Here is a 16,365-nt window from a genome sequence, read left to right as displayed (position 1 = left end):
CAGGTTTCCTGAGCAACACTCATATTAGGGACTAGCCAAACATGTAGCCCTTCGACAGAAAGCCTGTGCCTCTCATGCTTGTGGCGGCCCGACAGCTGAGTGATTTCCCAGTCCCTGGGTACGAGTTCAAATACATTTCTCAGAAACCCTGCAAAGCTCATACAGCTGCTTCTGAGGGCACAGTGGGAAAGCCAAGGTGGGGGACGGACGTCCAAGGGAAGTCCTTGAGAAAGCGACATGGTCCCATCCCACAAGGCTGCTTTCACGCATGTCATTCTGGGAGCTCACACAAGGCAAGGGACACTGCCAAGGGAGCATGCAGGGAGAAAAGCCCCCCACTGAACAGCCATGTGTGTGGGGCCTCTGGTCTGAGCTGCCCCTCTGTAGCATTCAGTGTGTCACAGAATCACAGGATTGTTGAAGGGACCTCTGGAGGTCATCTGGTCCAACCTCCATGCTCAAGCAGGGACACCTAGAGCCAGTTGGCCAGGCAGCTTTTGAATATCTCCAAGGAGGCCCTTGGAGCAGTCCCAGCTGCCCAGGGTGAGAATTTAAAGCACATCTCAGTAAATCCTCACTGAAACTTTCCTTCTAAATACTGTAAAAAACCCCTACGTTTTCCCCTCTGGGTTCTCTTTCCTTGCCAGCTTGCTACCTGAGGGGTGCAGTTTCATATAAAACCATCTTAAATCTTCTGCAACAATGAGTCCCTGGCCTGCTGCTGTGGTTTTAAAGCTTCTTCCCAGGTTGATTCTTTTTCCAGAATCTTTATAAGGCTTTGAAATGTTTCTTTCAGTTTCCAGAGCTCTGCTGTTTTCTCGCTGTTCATCCTCTCTGTGTTGAGAAGTCAGTGGAGCTGTGGGTGGAAGATGGAAAACTGTGAGAAATGTAGTCCAGGCATTAGATGTGTGGGCTGTTCAGATGGAAACCATGTATCACATCATGAGAAATCTGTAAGACTTGGGGAGGCAGAAATTAGTACAGTATGCAATGAGTTTGTAAAAGTGGAAGTGACTGTCATTCATCCTCTCTGCCAATGCAAGACCAGCACTGCTAGCTACCGAAAATTTCTGTCTACTCATAGAGCAGTTCTAACGCTGGAAAAAGGAGAGCAAGCCTCCCTCCTGCTGCACTGCCCATGTGACTGTCCTGCCAGCTCAGAAAACCAGGTGTGGGAAATAGGGAATCCTCCTCCCCTCTGATGTGCTGGGCTTGCCATCTGAGATAGCAGTGAGGAACATTGCAGGTGGTCCTTTGGTGATCTAATCTCAAAGCAGCCAGAGCTGGGATGGAGGAGGGGAAAAGAAGGATGTGGCACAGCTGGAAACAAAATCAGAGCTGTTTGTTCTTTATCTTCAAGAGCTTTTTTCCACTCATGGTGCACCCCTTCTGTGTTCTTCTACATGTATCTTGAGAAACTTGCATACTTTCAGCTCTAACTCCACATCAATGGGAGCAGCACAGGTCTGGAGGTGTTGTTTCAGTGGAATCTTCAGGTGGAAAATGACAATTATGGCACAGAGAGTGTTCTGAATCACTGTGAGGGGTACAATTTGCTGGGTTCGTGCAAAATTTAAAAATATCCTCTAGACATTGTTTCCTTGAAATAAATGAGGATGCTGATAAGACAAACATGCATCAAAAAACAGCATCAGATTTCCCTAAAACCAGGGAAATCACAAATTTAAGAGACAACTGCTACTATAATATTCCTTGGCAGCTGGAAGGTGAAGAAACCTGTAACTCCTTTCTGTTCTGCTTTTGAAGAGCACATACCTGAAATTCAGAGACTGGATTTTGAGATTTAAAGATTCCTCTTATAAAGATAGGGATTAAGAGGAGATACTTAAAATATTTAACTTAAAATGTTTCTTTAATTTCTATGCACTGAATTTTGTATCATGACATGAAGACATTGTGGGGACAGTGCAAATATGATAACATTTAGGCTAAAGGCCAGGATGCCTCATGCTTTGATAATAACGCTGTTACGTTTCCAGTTATCTATAAAATGGGCAGGTATATTTAAAGTAGAAAATAGCTGACATGAAAAATATTGTAGCTGGATTTCTCTTTCTTTCATGACCAAAACTACATGGTTCAATACTTCAGGTGAGCTTGAGGAAGATCTAGCTGCAATGCTTGTTACAAGAACTCAGAAGTGAAACAGGCTTTCGCCCAACACAGTGAGGATGCATTTTCCCTTCCCTTCTCCTACGGATGTAGGAGCATATTGCTGTATGCTATAAGCTAAGCACTATTTGTACTTTCTCCTCATCCTTGCTTTTTTGTCACTGATTGCAGGGTCAAACTGAAGCATGACAAACTACAGTGATTGCTAGGGAGCCCTCACTATTCACTTTTTCCCTTTGCTCTATCCTCTACACAGAAGGAGAGGCGATAGCAAGACCTATTTCTTCTTTGCATGCAACCTCTTGTGAGCTTGGACCTGGCTGAGAGTGTTGTAAATGAAATTCCTTCATGCTGGCATATTCTGTTTCATTAACTGGCAGCAGTGGGACTGTTTTTTAAGCCTTAATCGTAGCTAAAATTGATGGGCTGTTATTCTTAGGCAGCTTAAAGCTGGCTAAAATAGATTACCAAGCAGAGAATGTGATTCGAAAATCTGGTCACTGTTTTACTGACCAGCTCTACTTAAAGTCCAGACCTTTCTGTCTCACTATTACAACTGAAAAGAGGCATGCTATTACTCTCAGATTTAAACATGCAACTAAATTCTGATTTGGAGATTTTCATATTCGAAAGAGACCCAAGTCTGAACTTTGACGGCTGACCCTATTCTGCAATTGGCTGGACCCAAAATCTTTTCTGAATACCCAGGCTCTGGGATCCAGACTCCAGAATATGAATACCCCAGGTCTACTTATTACACTAGAATGTACCTGTCTACTTGGATTTATAAACGATTTTATGTTTTACTAACTAATCTTCAACTAAATAGCATGTAGTGAAAAAGAAGATCTCCTAATTTCTTTGGAAGGATACTGACTTACATGGCATTTTCCAGAAGACAGAAGTAGGAGCCGTATAGAGGGCATCACTGTGCTTAAGACATGTTGATCTACATGTTGCCACAGACAGCTTCCAAAAAATAGCTTAGCGTATCCTCCCTTCATCTCACTTGTAACTATTTTCTCAAAAGAAAGACTTGTCTAGGAAGCACGGACAAATTTCTTCAAAGCTCAGATGCCTACTTCTTTTACCCTGCTTCTGCTTCCATCCCCGCTTTTCCTTTCTCTCCTTTTATATTTGCTTCCTCACTCAATTGCCATCTTACGTTTTTCTTCAACTTATCTTTCCTTTTTCTCTTGTCCCCTGTACTCAGACAAGCCTTTTTTGTCTTTCAAGTCTAAAGATCTCAGGTTCTTCTCAGGCAACTCATCAGGTTGCACCTCCTCCCTGGACCTATCAGAACTGACAAGCCTGCCAAACTCCCAGCCTTGCTGAAGTGCTCTTGTGGTCAGGTGTCATGGTTTAGCCTCAGACAGCAACTGAGCCCCACGCAGCTGCTCGCTCACTCCCCGCCTGGTGGGATGAGGAGAGTATGGGAAAAGTAAAAGTCAGAAAACTCATGGGTTGTGATAGACAGTTTAATAGGCAAAGCAAAAACCACTCACACAAGCAAAGCAAAACAAGGAATTCACTCACCACTCCCCATGGGCAGGCAGGTGTTCAGCCATCTCCAGGGAAGCAGGGCTGCATCACGCGTAATGGTTACTTGAGAAGACAAAATGCCGTAACTCTGAACATCCCCCTCTTCCTTCTTCTTCCTCCAGATTTATATGCTGAGCATGACATCGTATGGAATGGAATACCCCTTTGGTCAGCCTGGGTCAGCTGTCCTGGCTGTGCCCCCTCCCAGCTTCCCAGGCACCCCCAGCCTTCTCACTGGCAGGCCAGCACGAGAAGCTGGACAGTCCTTGACTGCTTAGCAACAACTGAAAACATCAGTGCATTATCAATATTATTTTAATCCCAAATCCAAAACATAGCCTAATACTAGTTTCTATGAAGAAAATTAACTCTATCCCAGGTCAAACCAGGACTCTGGGTCTTTGGTTACTCACAGGGGTGAAGCAAACTGTACAATCGCTACCATGTTTGGGCTACCCACTTCTGTTTACTGCACCAGTTCCAGCATTAATGTAATACATTCACTGAAGGGGGCATGGACTCACGCTGATCACACAAGAGCCCCGAACACTCTGAAATTCTTTCAAACTGAAAAAAAACCCAGATCATGGGAGCACCTAGTGCTTTTTCCTAATGTTTTCAATCACTTTTAATGACAGCTGTCAGTACAAAATACCTGTTACACTCTAATAAGGATGATGTACCAGTCTTTCCCAGGACGCCATCCTCCTAGACACAGGTGTCAGCAGGAATTTGGTGTGTGTAGGGCTGTGGGATTTTACCTTATGTGATAAATGCAGCAGACAGGCCTGTGAAAAATCCTGATGGATGAGCACTGATTATTCTTCAGATTGTACTGCTCTCTGGTGGGACATACGCAGAAAAACCATCACAACAAATGAATAACAATGATCTGATGTGACTGCTGACTTGCCTGCCTTACCTTCTCTGGGGTCACAGTATTTAGTACTAGAAAAGGTAATTTGTTTAATCTAGCTTCCCATAGAGACATCACCTGCAGGAGGCAGACCACCCTGGGCTCCGCTCTCAAACCTGAGGTGGAAGTGAAAGTGCCTTGCATGATCTCCAAAGGCACATATCCTGTTTGTGAATTTAAATACTTTCCTTGTAGATTCCTATAAGCATTTCTGGGAGGAAATTATCTATTTTATACAGATAAACACTCTTTACCTGAAGGCATACAATGCGGTTGGTAGTTGTTGGTATTTGGTATTCTGGCTTTGCTGTTACTGTACGAGGCAAAGATGAGGAAAATCAGGATCCAGTGTATGAGAATTTAAGCCAGTCTTTCATACTTCTGACAATATAGAAAATAAATCAGACAACTTTCTAGCAGTGCTTCAACTGCACAACTGCACAACTTCAAAGTGCCTGTGAAGCAGATTGAATGAGCACTGACACTGGCTTTCTGGCAGCATGTCAAGACATCAGCGGTTGAGGATGCGAGGGCTGGAGCTCTTGCAGCACCACAAAGGGGAGACTTAGTAAAAACAGGGCACTGTCCCCTGCTGCTGTGTCTTGCAAAACCAGCCTGTTAGAGTGCATGGCACCATTACGGAGACAGAGCCAAAACTTTGTTGATGAACAGTTTGTGAACGACGAGTTCATAACAAGAAGTTTGTGGCTTTTGTGCAATTTCAGATAAGGGCATCCATTCTCTTGGATCTGGAGTATGTGCCCAGACAGTACAAACACAACAAGTGCATTCACTGTCATGCAACTGAATTAATTAAAAGGGGTTTTTTTCTTCAGAAGCTTGTTCATTTTGTAATACAGACTTTTCACAGGAGGTGGATGAGAATTTTGATTCTGTGTTGCTTGCATTTTGTGTGATGACTTATGCTGCAAAACAAACATAAAGTGAACACTACACCAAATGACTGCACAGACTGAGAAGGTGGTGCTGTAACAAAGGCCTGAAAATTTGTCAGACAAAGTAAGGAGGACCCCTCAAGTAAAATGCCAAAGCTCCTACATAACCCAGTTGTTTGTGAAAACAGAGTTCACCTTTCCAATTTGGAGTTTCTCTGTGGTGCCTATTGTTTCAGTACTCGACAATATTGTTAGGTGGCTTAGCTGTTTGCATTGATTATTCTTACCTAGTTTGCATATTGGCATACATTTTCATGGATGAAAATCTTCAAATTTTGCAGATCTTTTGCTGGTATAAAGAGACCTGAACTGAAAGTATCCCTGGAGCCCAATGTGAATTATTTCTTCTACTTGAGGGCTGCCAACCCATTTGGGACAAGTGAACAAAGTGAAGCTGCTCTCATTTCAACTAAAGGTAAATGACCATTTTCTGATGTCAAAACGATGGGATGGATGGGCAAAGCAGCCAAGTATGCCATTTTCCTTTGGAAATCATACTTGAACATTCTGATACAGGAGTGAGCAAGTTATTGATATGAAAGGGACCATATTTTATCTGCTTAAAATTAGCACAGTCAGGGACTACTTCACTTGAAGTTGATATATTTATGTCAATATAAAACTGCTGTGACCTCAGAAGCAAAAGTGTTGAATTCTGTCAGAAATATTAAATTATTAAATATTCTTCAGGGATCTCAATTTGCTTGAGTTTGGCAAAGCACATTCTGATAAAAGATGCCATGACCTTTAAAAAAACCCTTACAATTAAAACCTTATGGACTTCGGGTTTTAGGGATGAGGAAGCATGCAGAGCAGCTTTAAAATGTAATGGATGATTTAAGCTTTAAGGTTTCAAGAGGAATAGTGTTAAATCATGTACGGTTCTTCCAAACTAGCCTCAAAATTAAAATTTGCTATTTTGAAAAAGCAATTGATTGAAAATTATTCAACCTTCTTGAATACTGAAGACTTCTTTATCACTTAGCTACATTAGACTGCCATCCCAATCAGGCACAGCCTGGAAGACTCCTTGCATTCGCACCCAATTTTCTGTCGCTCCTACCTGCCAGCAGACATAACTCTGTCCAGCTAAGATGGCAATAATTGTTGCTTAACATTTTATGATTCACCTCCTGTTAACGTTGCTAGCCTCTCAGAATTGGTGTTTCTTTGTCATGAATTGTACCAGGAACTCGATTTCACCTGCTGAGCAAGACAGCCCATCCTGCTTTGCAAATCTCCTCCAATGCAACGGTGATCTGCCTTCCTGAGAAAGCCAAATTCACTGGGTGAGTAGCAGCATGAGGAGCACGATCACCCTGTGGGTGGCTTCAGGATGAGTCCCTTGCTCTTACTTTTGCCTGTACGTAGCTTTCACATGGCACTAACTGATTTTGCAGAAGAACTGAATCATATCAGTCATGAAGCCCTGGACTTTGTGCAATTGACACCGCCCCCCCCTCCCCCCACCCCTTTCAAGCATGGTATCTCAGTAAACCCAGTAGCAGCACTGAAGAAGGTGCTGGGAAGAATTCAGTGTTACACTGAGGAACCACCAGAAAGTCAAAGGCAGTGGTACCTACTGGGACTGCTGGATTTGCCTCAGTCCATGGTCACTGCTCAATCCTGTAGAGCACTTCAGTCTCAAAGCAATTTGTTGCTGCCCTGAGAAGGCCAGATTTGTGGGCTTATTTTTGAATATATTGTGGCTAAAAGTAATCCATCTTAGCTACTTTGCTCCTCTACTGAGGGCATTATTAGTAACGTTTTCCAAAGCATCTGTGGCCTTGCAGAACTAGGAAGTGTTCTAGTGGAATATGTTTAGAATGGTTGTACCAGGCTACCTTCATCCATTGCAAACATGATTTTTTTTTGACATACTGATATCAGTACCATCACAAGCACATGTCCACTTGTGTAAGTTGTGCCATACTGATACAGCTTCTTAAAGGCAATGCGGTATTATGTATTACCGGTTTAAGCACTTTTTTACTGTTACAGCTGATTGCACACAAGATGTTTGTCACTGTATCTACTTAAAACAGCCATACTTTCTAGTTTGAACAAGCCTTCTAAATTTGAGGTCCATTTTTTGCTTCCAAAGTCACCTTTTCCAGCTTTTGCTAGCTTTATATAATTGCATGGTTTTTACTCCTTAAGATAAGTCCATCTCAGTGCTGAGATTAAATGACTCTCAATGACAGCATTCAAATCTTTGATAAAATCCTGCAGTTAGAAAAACAGAGTGCAATCCACTAGTAATTTTAGATGATGCTGCATGATGAGACTGTAAGAAATATCACAATATGGTTGGTCTACCACCACTCTCACTTTACTGTACACCTATTTCACAAACAGTTTTCCTTCAGTCCTGGGTGAACTGCTGCCTGCTCGGGGATGCCATTACTGGGAAATCGTTGTCTATGCCTGCAGAAGCTACAGGATTGGGATTTGCTATGAAGCAACATCACGGAGCAGTGTCCTGGGGCTGAATGATACTTCCTGGTGCATGCACTGCTGTCCTACACAAACTAGGTAAAGCTGTGTGAGTCAAGCTGCTTGGGAAGTTCCTTGTCCTTCATATAAATAAAGCTGGCCAGCTTCAAGAATCACAAGAGCAGAAAGGATCCAACTGCTTGCTTTCTGCAAATTTAAGTAATAAGAAAACAACAACAAAGGAGCTTTAGACTTCCTCTTAAATTAAAACTCTTATAAAGCACCTTAAATAAAATTCGTCTCAAGCAGACAACCTTACTGGCCTTTACTCTGCCAGTGAATAAAACTTAAAAACCTAATCATAGAATCATAAAATCTTTGGGAACTTTAAACATCATCTAGTCCAACCCTCTTGCAATGAGGAGGGACATCTTCAACTAGATCAGGTTGCTCAGAGCCCCATCCAACTTAACTTGGAATGTTTCCAGTGATGAGACATCTACGACCTCTCTGGGCAACCTGTGCCAGGGTCTCACATACCCTCAGTATGAAATGTTTCTTCCTTACATCGAATCTAAATCTACCGTCTTTTAGTTTAAAACCATTACCCCTTGTCCTATTGCAACAGGCCCTACTGTTCACGTCTTTCTTAGAAGCCTCCTTTAAGTACTGAAAGGCTGCAATAAGGTCTCCCTGGAGCCTTGTCTTCTTCAGGCTGAACAACCCCAACTCCCTCAGCCTATCCTCAGAATATAGGTGTTCCATCCATCTCATCATTTTGGTGGCCCTCCTCTGGACCCACTCCAACAGGTCCATGACTTTCTTGTGCTGAGGGCTCCAGAGCTGGACTCAAGACTTCAGGTGGGGTGTCAGCAGAGCTAAATCCCCTCCCTCCACCTGCTAGCCATGCTGCTCTGGATGCAGCCCAGGATACGGCTGGCCTTCTGGGCTGTGAGCACACATTCCTGGCTCATGTCCAGCTTTTCATCCACCAGTACCCCCAAGTCCTTCTGGGCAGGGCTGCTTCCAATCCCATCATCCCCCAGCCTCTACTGATACCAGGGGTTGCCCTGACCCAGGTGCAGGACCCTGCACTTGTCTTTGTGGAACCTTATGAGGTTCACACGGGCCCATTCCTCAAGCTAGTCCAGGTCCCTTTGGATAGCAACCCATCCCTCAGGTGTGTCAACTCCACCACTCAGCTTGGTGTCATCTGGAAACTTGCTGAGGGTGCACTCGTTCCCACTGTCTGTGTCATTGATGAAGATATTAAACAGTACTGGTCCCAATATAGACCCCGAGCAACATCACTCAACACTGATTTCCATCTAGACATCGAGCCGTTGACCTCTGGATGTGACCATCCAACCAATTCCTCATCCACGCAACAGTCCACCCAGCTAATCCACCTCTGTCCAATTTAGAGAGAAGGATGATGGAGGACCACGTCAAAGGCCTTCCAGAAGTCGGACAGATTACATCTGTAGCTCTTCCCTTGTCCACTGCTGTGGTCACTCCATCCTAGAAGGCCACTAGGTTGGTCAGGCAGGACTTGCCCTTGGTGAAGCCATGCTGGCTCATGGACCTCCCTGTCCTCCATGTGTCTCAGCATAGCTTCTAGGAGGATCTGTTCCATGATTTTCCCAGGCACAGAGGTGAGGCTGACGGGTCAGAAGTTCACCAGGGACTTCACCTGACTGCCATGACTTTTTAAATGTCATGGAGAGGCCTGGCATATCATGCCAGGCAACTACACCAGCCAATTCCCTCAGGACTCTGGGATGCATCCTGTCAGTTCCCATAGACTTGGATATGTTCAGGTTCCTCAGGTGGTCTTGAACCTGATCTTCTCTTACAATGAGAGGGACTTGACTCTTGCAGTCCATCCCCTTGAGACATGTGGCAAGAGAGACTGCCAGTGAAAACTGAGGCAAAGAAGTCATTGAGTACCTCAGTCTTCTCCTCATCCCTTGTTACCACTCTGCCAGACTTGCTCGTCAAGGGGGGTATGCTTTCTTTGACCTTCCATTTCTGGCTGACATATGTGTAGAAGTCCTTAGTATTCTTTTCATCCTTTGCCAAGTTCAGCTCCAGCCGTGCCTTGGACTTCTTGACCCCATCCCTAGACAACTGGGCAGCGTCCCTGTACTTTTCCCAGAATACCTGTCCCTGCTTCCACTGCTTGTGCATTTCTTTCTTGCCCTTTAGTTTGACCAGCACGTCTCAACTCAGCTGTGCCAGTCTCTTGCCTTCCTTTCCTGATTTCTTACAACTGATATTATCCCCCATCCCACTTTGAGTCTAGTTTAAAGCCCTGTCAATAAGCCCCATGATCTTGCGAGCAAAGACCCTCTTCCCCCTTTGAGAAAGGTGAATCCCATCTGATGCCAGCAAGACTGGTGCTGAGTAGGCCATCCCATTTCCAAAGAACCCAGAATTGTGGTTATGACACCAGTCACGGAGCCATGTATTAATAGACTGGGCCCATCTGTTTCTTCCTATGTCACTGCCTGCAACTGGAAGGAAGGAAGAAAAATCAACCTGTGTTCCAGATTCCCTTAGCAACCATCCCAAGGCCCTGAAGTCTCTTTTGATCACCCTTGGACTATGAGTAGCAGCTTCATTGCCACCCCACTGAAGAGGCTAGGGAGGTTCCTAGTGATGTCCTTAACCCAGGCCTCAGGGAGGCAGCAGGCTGCCCTAAGAGAAGGTCTGTCCAGCACGTTGGATGCTCTGTTCCCCTCAGAAGGGAGTGGCCTACAACTATAAGCCATCTTTTCTTCCTTGTGGGGGCAGTCATGATGCAGGGGGTAGCACCTTCGTTGCTACTGCTTTGTCATTCCAGGCTCATATCCCAGCCACATATCCCAAACTGCTTCACAAAATCCCAGCCAGTGTATTTATTTCCATAAATGCAGTCTTTTTAGAATCTATTACCATCTGCAGGAGATGTCAGGCCTCCATTGGGAATGCCTTCTCCTGCCTTTCCTTCACACTGACAGGTACCTGCCACTGCGGCCGGAGTGCAGGGTGCTAGTCTTCAGCCGGCCAGTGCCAGGCTGCTTGGAAGTTTGTAAGGCATCTTGATCTAAACAAGTGTGCTTTTTTTAGTGTGAAATCATACAGATGCATGAACATAACTAGCTAAATGGAACATCTGAGATGCAAAAGATCTTGCCAAAGCAGAGCTCATGCTTAAATGTCCACAAAGACATGTAATAAGAAAGATATAGATGAATATGACTACAGCAAGTCTGCTTTTATCCTGAGAGTCCAAAGATGCCAAGTGAAAGGGCTCATCAGAGTGCCAGGTAGGACGTTGAAGCAATGCCACATTCGCTTTTTTTATGGTACTGAGCAAAATGCTGTTGCCACATGACACACTGCTGTATGCGGCCACCTGTTAATATGTCAGAATTAAGCAGTAGGTTGTTTCTGGTAAATTGACATGAGGAGGCTCACTGAATTTTGGTTTCCATTTTCCCACAGCTTTCTTTACAGGTTTCTTCACACCGGTATGATGAGCGATGTCCGTGTGACAGAACACCCGTCCAGGATCGGCATCCTGTTGGATTACAGTGGTGGCAGACTGTTGTTCTTCAATGCAGAGAGAGGACTGGTGCTGTTTTCCATCAGGCACAAATTCACTGATGCTGCTCACCCAGCCTTTGCCCTGGAGAAAGCTGGAGCACTTACCCTGTGCACGGGAATGGAGCTGCCGGAGTTTGTGAAGCACAGCTAATTTCCTGCTTCACGCTGTCAGAAAAACTGACTGTCAGGGGACAGGGAGGAGAAGAGAGGTGCCAGGAACGGATGTCTAGTCTTCACTGATGAATACTGCTCACACAGCACTCCCCCACATCGTTAGTATTTGTAGTTAGTGCTCAGCCACGTAATCACCTTGAGCCTGGAGAGAAAATCAGCTCCTTCAGATGGAGCATGCACCTAGTGATATACACAGCAGTACTTTTGAGGGGAAAAAAAGTTTTGTTAGATATGAACATTAAGAATGGATGGAAATGTACTTTCCCTGTGAAAACAACAATAGTTCTAACTGTCTTTTTAAAGTTGATCATGAGCCTGTGTATGAAATAAATGCATTTCTCACTGCAATACATGAAAGCCATCATTTCATCATTTGCCAGGACAGTCAAAGCCTGAATCCAAGACGATGTGTTGAAAAATGTGCAGAAATTTCAACAACTGAAACATTCTGCAGGTTAATATATCTTGTGTTATTGTTTGCCAGCTCTTTTCTTTAAATGCATAAATTAAGAAAACTTGGAAACTTAGAAATCTACATATTTGCAGAATGAGTGAGTCCCAGACTAGTCTTCATATCAGTCATGTGAAGTTGGAGTATGCAACACCTACCTGCCCTGCTCACAGCAGACTAACAGACAGCTACCTGACTGCATCAGTAAATATCAATGCCTGTTAATAGGTACTCATGAAACATACGTATGAGGAAACGTGGTTACTATCATGTTGGTAAAAACCTTCCCCTATGTTTTTCATCCTCAATTTGTTGGGAAAGTGGTTTTGTTGGTGCAGGGAAGATTGCCACCCAGGACCTTAGAGAACAGTCCAATTGCCAGTGACCTTCTTGCAGATCACCCCTTTTCCATCACTGCTTTTTGCCTTTGCAGTTACAGATTTGGTGCTCCTAATTTCAGGGTTGTGGATATTTTCCTGTGTCTGCCTTGCTGTCTCCTGTTATCTACATTAGCATCAGTATCATGCCAGTGAGGTGCAGTGTTTCAGGGCAATCGAAACAGGTAGACTAAAAATGGTTGATGCCAGCAGAGGAATAGGATACTGATTTTCCCCCTTGGCATTTTCGGGTGGTTTTTCCAAGCAGTTCTTTTCACCTGCCTCAAGGGCTGAACACACGAATGCCACTGGTGCCAAACACTAGTGAATGCTGGGGACAAATTAATCTTAAGGCAGACATACAATGCTTTTCATGCTGTGCTTGCTATGGAGATTTCTGCTGCAGGGGACTGTGCTGCTGGACTAATTTCTGAGCTCAGCTGAAGAGCTGTACACCCTGAAATAAAGCAGATTTCAGGAGTCTAATGGAGAGGATTTGCCTGTGAAGAGAGGACTGAAACGAGTTACAGGGAGGCTTCTAATTTTTATGCTCAGAGGAGGTGCCTGCTGCCGTTTTATTTATGATTTAACACCACCAAGGCTTGTGGTTGCTGCTTTAGCCTGCTGTATGCTTGGTGTCCCAGAGGAGCCACACTCCACACTGTCATAGCAGGCTCGGGCGAGATGGTTGTGGCAAGATAAATGAGATACTGTGACCATTTATTTTAAGCCAGAGCTCTTTCTGGCATTTCTGTTAAAAAGTGCCAGTTCTGAGTTCTTGCCGGGGAGAGAGGGGCAGGAAAAATTAGGGTAGTGCCCTGTTGGCTCAGGCAAGTGTTTTGCAGAGGTGTGGATGATGGTGAGAAAAAGGTCCAGGATTAACTGGGAAAGACAGACAGAAAGGGTATTGTGAGGTAGCATTATCATGAAGGCTGAGGAGGATGAGGAACAAGGCAGGCTGGAAACTGACGCAGAGCAGATGGTGATAAACTAAGAGGCAGGTCAGTGGTGTTGGCATGGTGCATTTCTCAGGATCCCACAGCCAGTGAGCTCGCTGGAGGTATGGCTATCTGTAGAGTTCAATGTGTCACTTTGAACTAAACCTAGAAAATACCAGCTTTGGGGCAATTTTACCTGCGTTCTACTCACCCTGGTCACTGCTGTTCCTAGTGTGGGATTGCTTCACAGACACCAACATGATGTATTGACAAGGGGACAGCCACTGAGAAGGAGACCAAAATGACAAGAAATTATTTGGGTGATTTTTTCAATGAGAGCAAGAAGCAGTTGCCTTGTTGAAGGCAACTGCATGTTAGTCAACAGCGGTTTTAACATGAAAAGCAAAGGCCTCATTTATTGCCACACATTATTACTCAGATATTACTGCAACATTGGAGCTTGGCGAAGTGTTTGTGTTGGAGGCACCTCTTTCTTAGAAATATTTGGTGCATTTTGGAAAACTGCCTGACACTGTTTCCTTGCTAGTTTTTGTATATGGTTCAGTTTTTAGATTGGGCAGTATGAAAAAGTGTATTTAATGTTTATGTGAAAGCTGGATAAATTAACTGAAATAGAAAATATCACCCAGCGAGTCTAAGCAGTACTAATTTCAATGTCTACATCTGGTCTGCATTAAGCTATGCCAGATGAAGAAATGTCTGCAGAGAATATCCTGTTTGGAGAGATGGAACAAAGTACACACTAAACACAAAACAATATACAGGAGTTAAGATTCAGTATAGGGAGAAAATTCTTAATAGCGAGCAGAGCAGATCCTGCGAGCCACAATTAAGCTCTAGGACTTACAATACACAGTGCAAACTCTCCCGCCCTTGGAAAGCCGACAGGTACATCTGCTGCAATCTTTTACTTGCCTGATGGGCATGAAGTGGCACCAAGATCAGGAATTCACTTTCCAGAAGGTAACTGTCCACAGACACTTGAATATACAGTGCAGTCTGTATGACTTTTTATGCAGATGAATTGAGATTTTGAGGCTTGTTGCATCCATTTTTTTCTGGCCATTGTAGTTTGTAACCCAGTTTGTGACTGGACAAAAAACTCCCAGTCACAATACTTTTCTTGTGCTCGATGAATTTAGCATTTAGAAGTACCTCAAAAACAGCATGACTTATTTTTCAGCCAAGGGTGTTAGTTAGCTTGGCTGATTGTAACTAAGACTTTCTGCAAATATTGACAGGGTTTTGTGGTATGTGTACATGGTCTGATCATCATTCCACGCTTAAAATTACATAGAAATACATTTTAAGAGTTACAAAAAGAATTGTAAAAGAGTTCACCAGTAATTTGGGGTTTATTTTCATCCTGGAAGTAGAGAAGTTGATGCCTAACACTGTAAGTACTGTTAATAAATATTTGGACCGATCTGAAACACATTTCATTAAAAGGAATGATTTCTTTTCACTTCAGCAGGTTTTAGGTTAGGCTTGTAAACCCTTGTGCACTGAGATGAGAATGTAGGCCTGACTCTAAGAAAAGAATCATTAATTTCTACTGTCAAATTACTACTGAACTGGAATATTGCTAGTATCAGTAGTATTGATCCACAAACCTCACTTCGGTCTTTCAGCTCCAGAGAGTTTAATGCTTCCATGCGATGTCAGGCGGAGGAACCTGGTGATGCGTCTGCAAACCGCCGCGCACACGCGGTGCATGTGCATGCAGGCGCAACTTTGCTCCTGCACTAGCTCTTTTTAAAAAGGGAAGTGTCACTGAAATACACTTTGTACTGAAAGTTTCCACTGAAAATGGTCTAGTGACGCCTTATTTTAGAAAAAGGTGCATTAACACCCCTCCACTCCCTAGTACTGTGGAACTTAATTACATATTATCACTAAGCCTGTTGTAAGACATAGACCCAGTAAGGCACAGTACCAATAAATTGTTGCTAAATCCACAGTACTGTTGTATTGTCTGGTATACATGTGAAATATGATTTCTATGAGCACTGCAGGATTTTGAATAGGTACGTAAAGATGGATTTAAGAATAATATGAAATTATGATCTTTTTGAATCATCCTCATTTCAGAATAATAAATAAAACTTCTGCCATATTGAGGTTTAAATTGGATTTGAAAAATCACGTTCTGTGGCAGAATCACGACTACATTACTGTCATTTTGCTGATGGCTTTACTAGCTATCAAGAAGCTCAGTATGCTCAGATAGTCACACAACCAGCAAGGAAGTGAGAGCATCTCTTCCACTTCCAGCCACATGCTGTGGAAGAGAGAGAGAACTAGAAATGTACCTTCATTTTTCATGTTGAGTTTATCCAATTTTCTGCCATAGTGGAAAGTAGCACTTGCTGACCAGCGGCCACTCCGCAGCACAATTCCTACCAGGAGCACAACCTGGGAGGAAATGGAACAGATATCCACCCCAGACCCTGCAACGATTTTGTCTGCAGTGAAAAGGTCCATCACTTCAAGTGCTGTTCCACTCTGGAAAATATCTGTGCAGAAACGACACGTTCCTTTTCAGGACTTGTACTGCAGAAGCACTGTATTTCTAACACATACTCTTCTCAACCCTGAAGAAACAGTGCTGCAAGCAGAGGTGGAAGTCTCCCATGGCGTTGCTAGTGCAGTGGACAGATGAATTTCAACCTGCCAGCCTGCTACCACACTACTGAGGAGTGAGGGATGGAGAGCTGGACCCTGGCCACAGCAGGTACAGGAGAGAACTGGCTTCTGCTGAGCAAGAAGAAGCAAGAAACCAGCGTGGCAGAAGGAGGCCTTCATCCGAGCATCACTTTATATCCCAGCC

At 43.9% G+C, this 16,365-nt stretch overlaps 1 protein-coding gene across 1 annotated transcript in view; it reads left to right on the top strand.

Moving 5' to 3' along the window:
• CMYA5 (cardiomyopathy associated 5) overlaps positions 1-11,725 on the top strand; it is a gene marked incomplete at both ends in the record, with an annotated part of 51,926 nt that extends 40,201 nt beyond the window's left edge. The window contains 4 exons of the mRNA XM_082013770.1: positions 5,829-5,962; positions 6,737-6,836; positions 7,906-8,082; positions 11,473-11,725. Coding sequence (XP_081869896.1) covers positions 5,829-5,962; positions 6,737-6,836; positions 7,906-8,082; positions 11,473-11,725 — 664 coding nt within the window. The remainder of the gene's footprint in view (positions 1-5,828; positions 5,963-6,736; positions 6,837-7,905; positions 8,083-11,472) is intronic.
• Between the last annotated feature and the right edge of the window lie 4,640 nt (positions 11,726-16,365).

Source organism: Phaethon aethereus (genome assembly GCF_964289735.1).
Source record: "Phaethon aethereus genome assembly, chromosome: Z".
NCBI lineage: Eukaryota > Metazoa > Chordata > Aves > Phaethontiformes > Phaethontidae > Phaethon > Phaethon aethereus.
The sequence above is the reverse complement of the archived record's forward strand: the minus strand, read 5'-3'. Positions and strand labels throughout refer to the sequence as shown.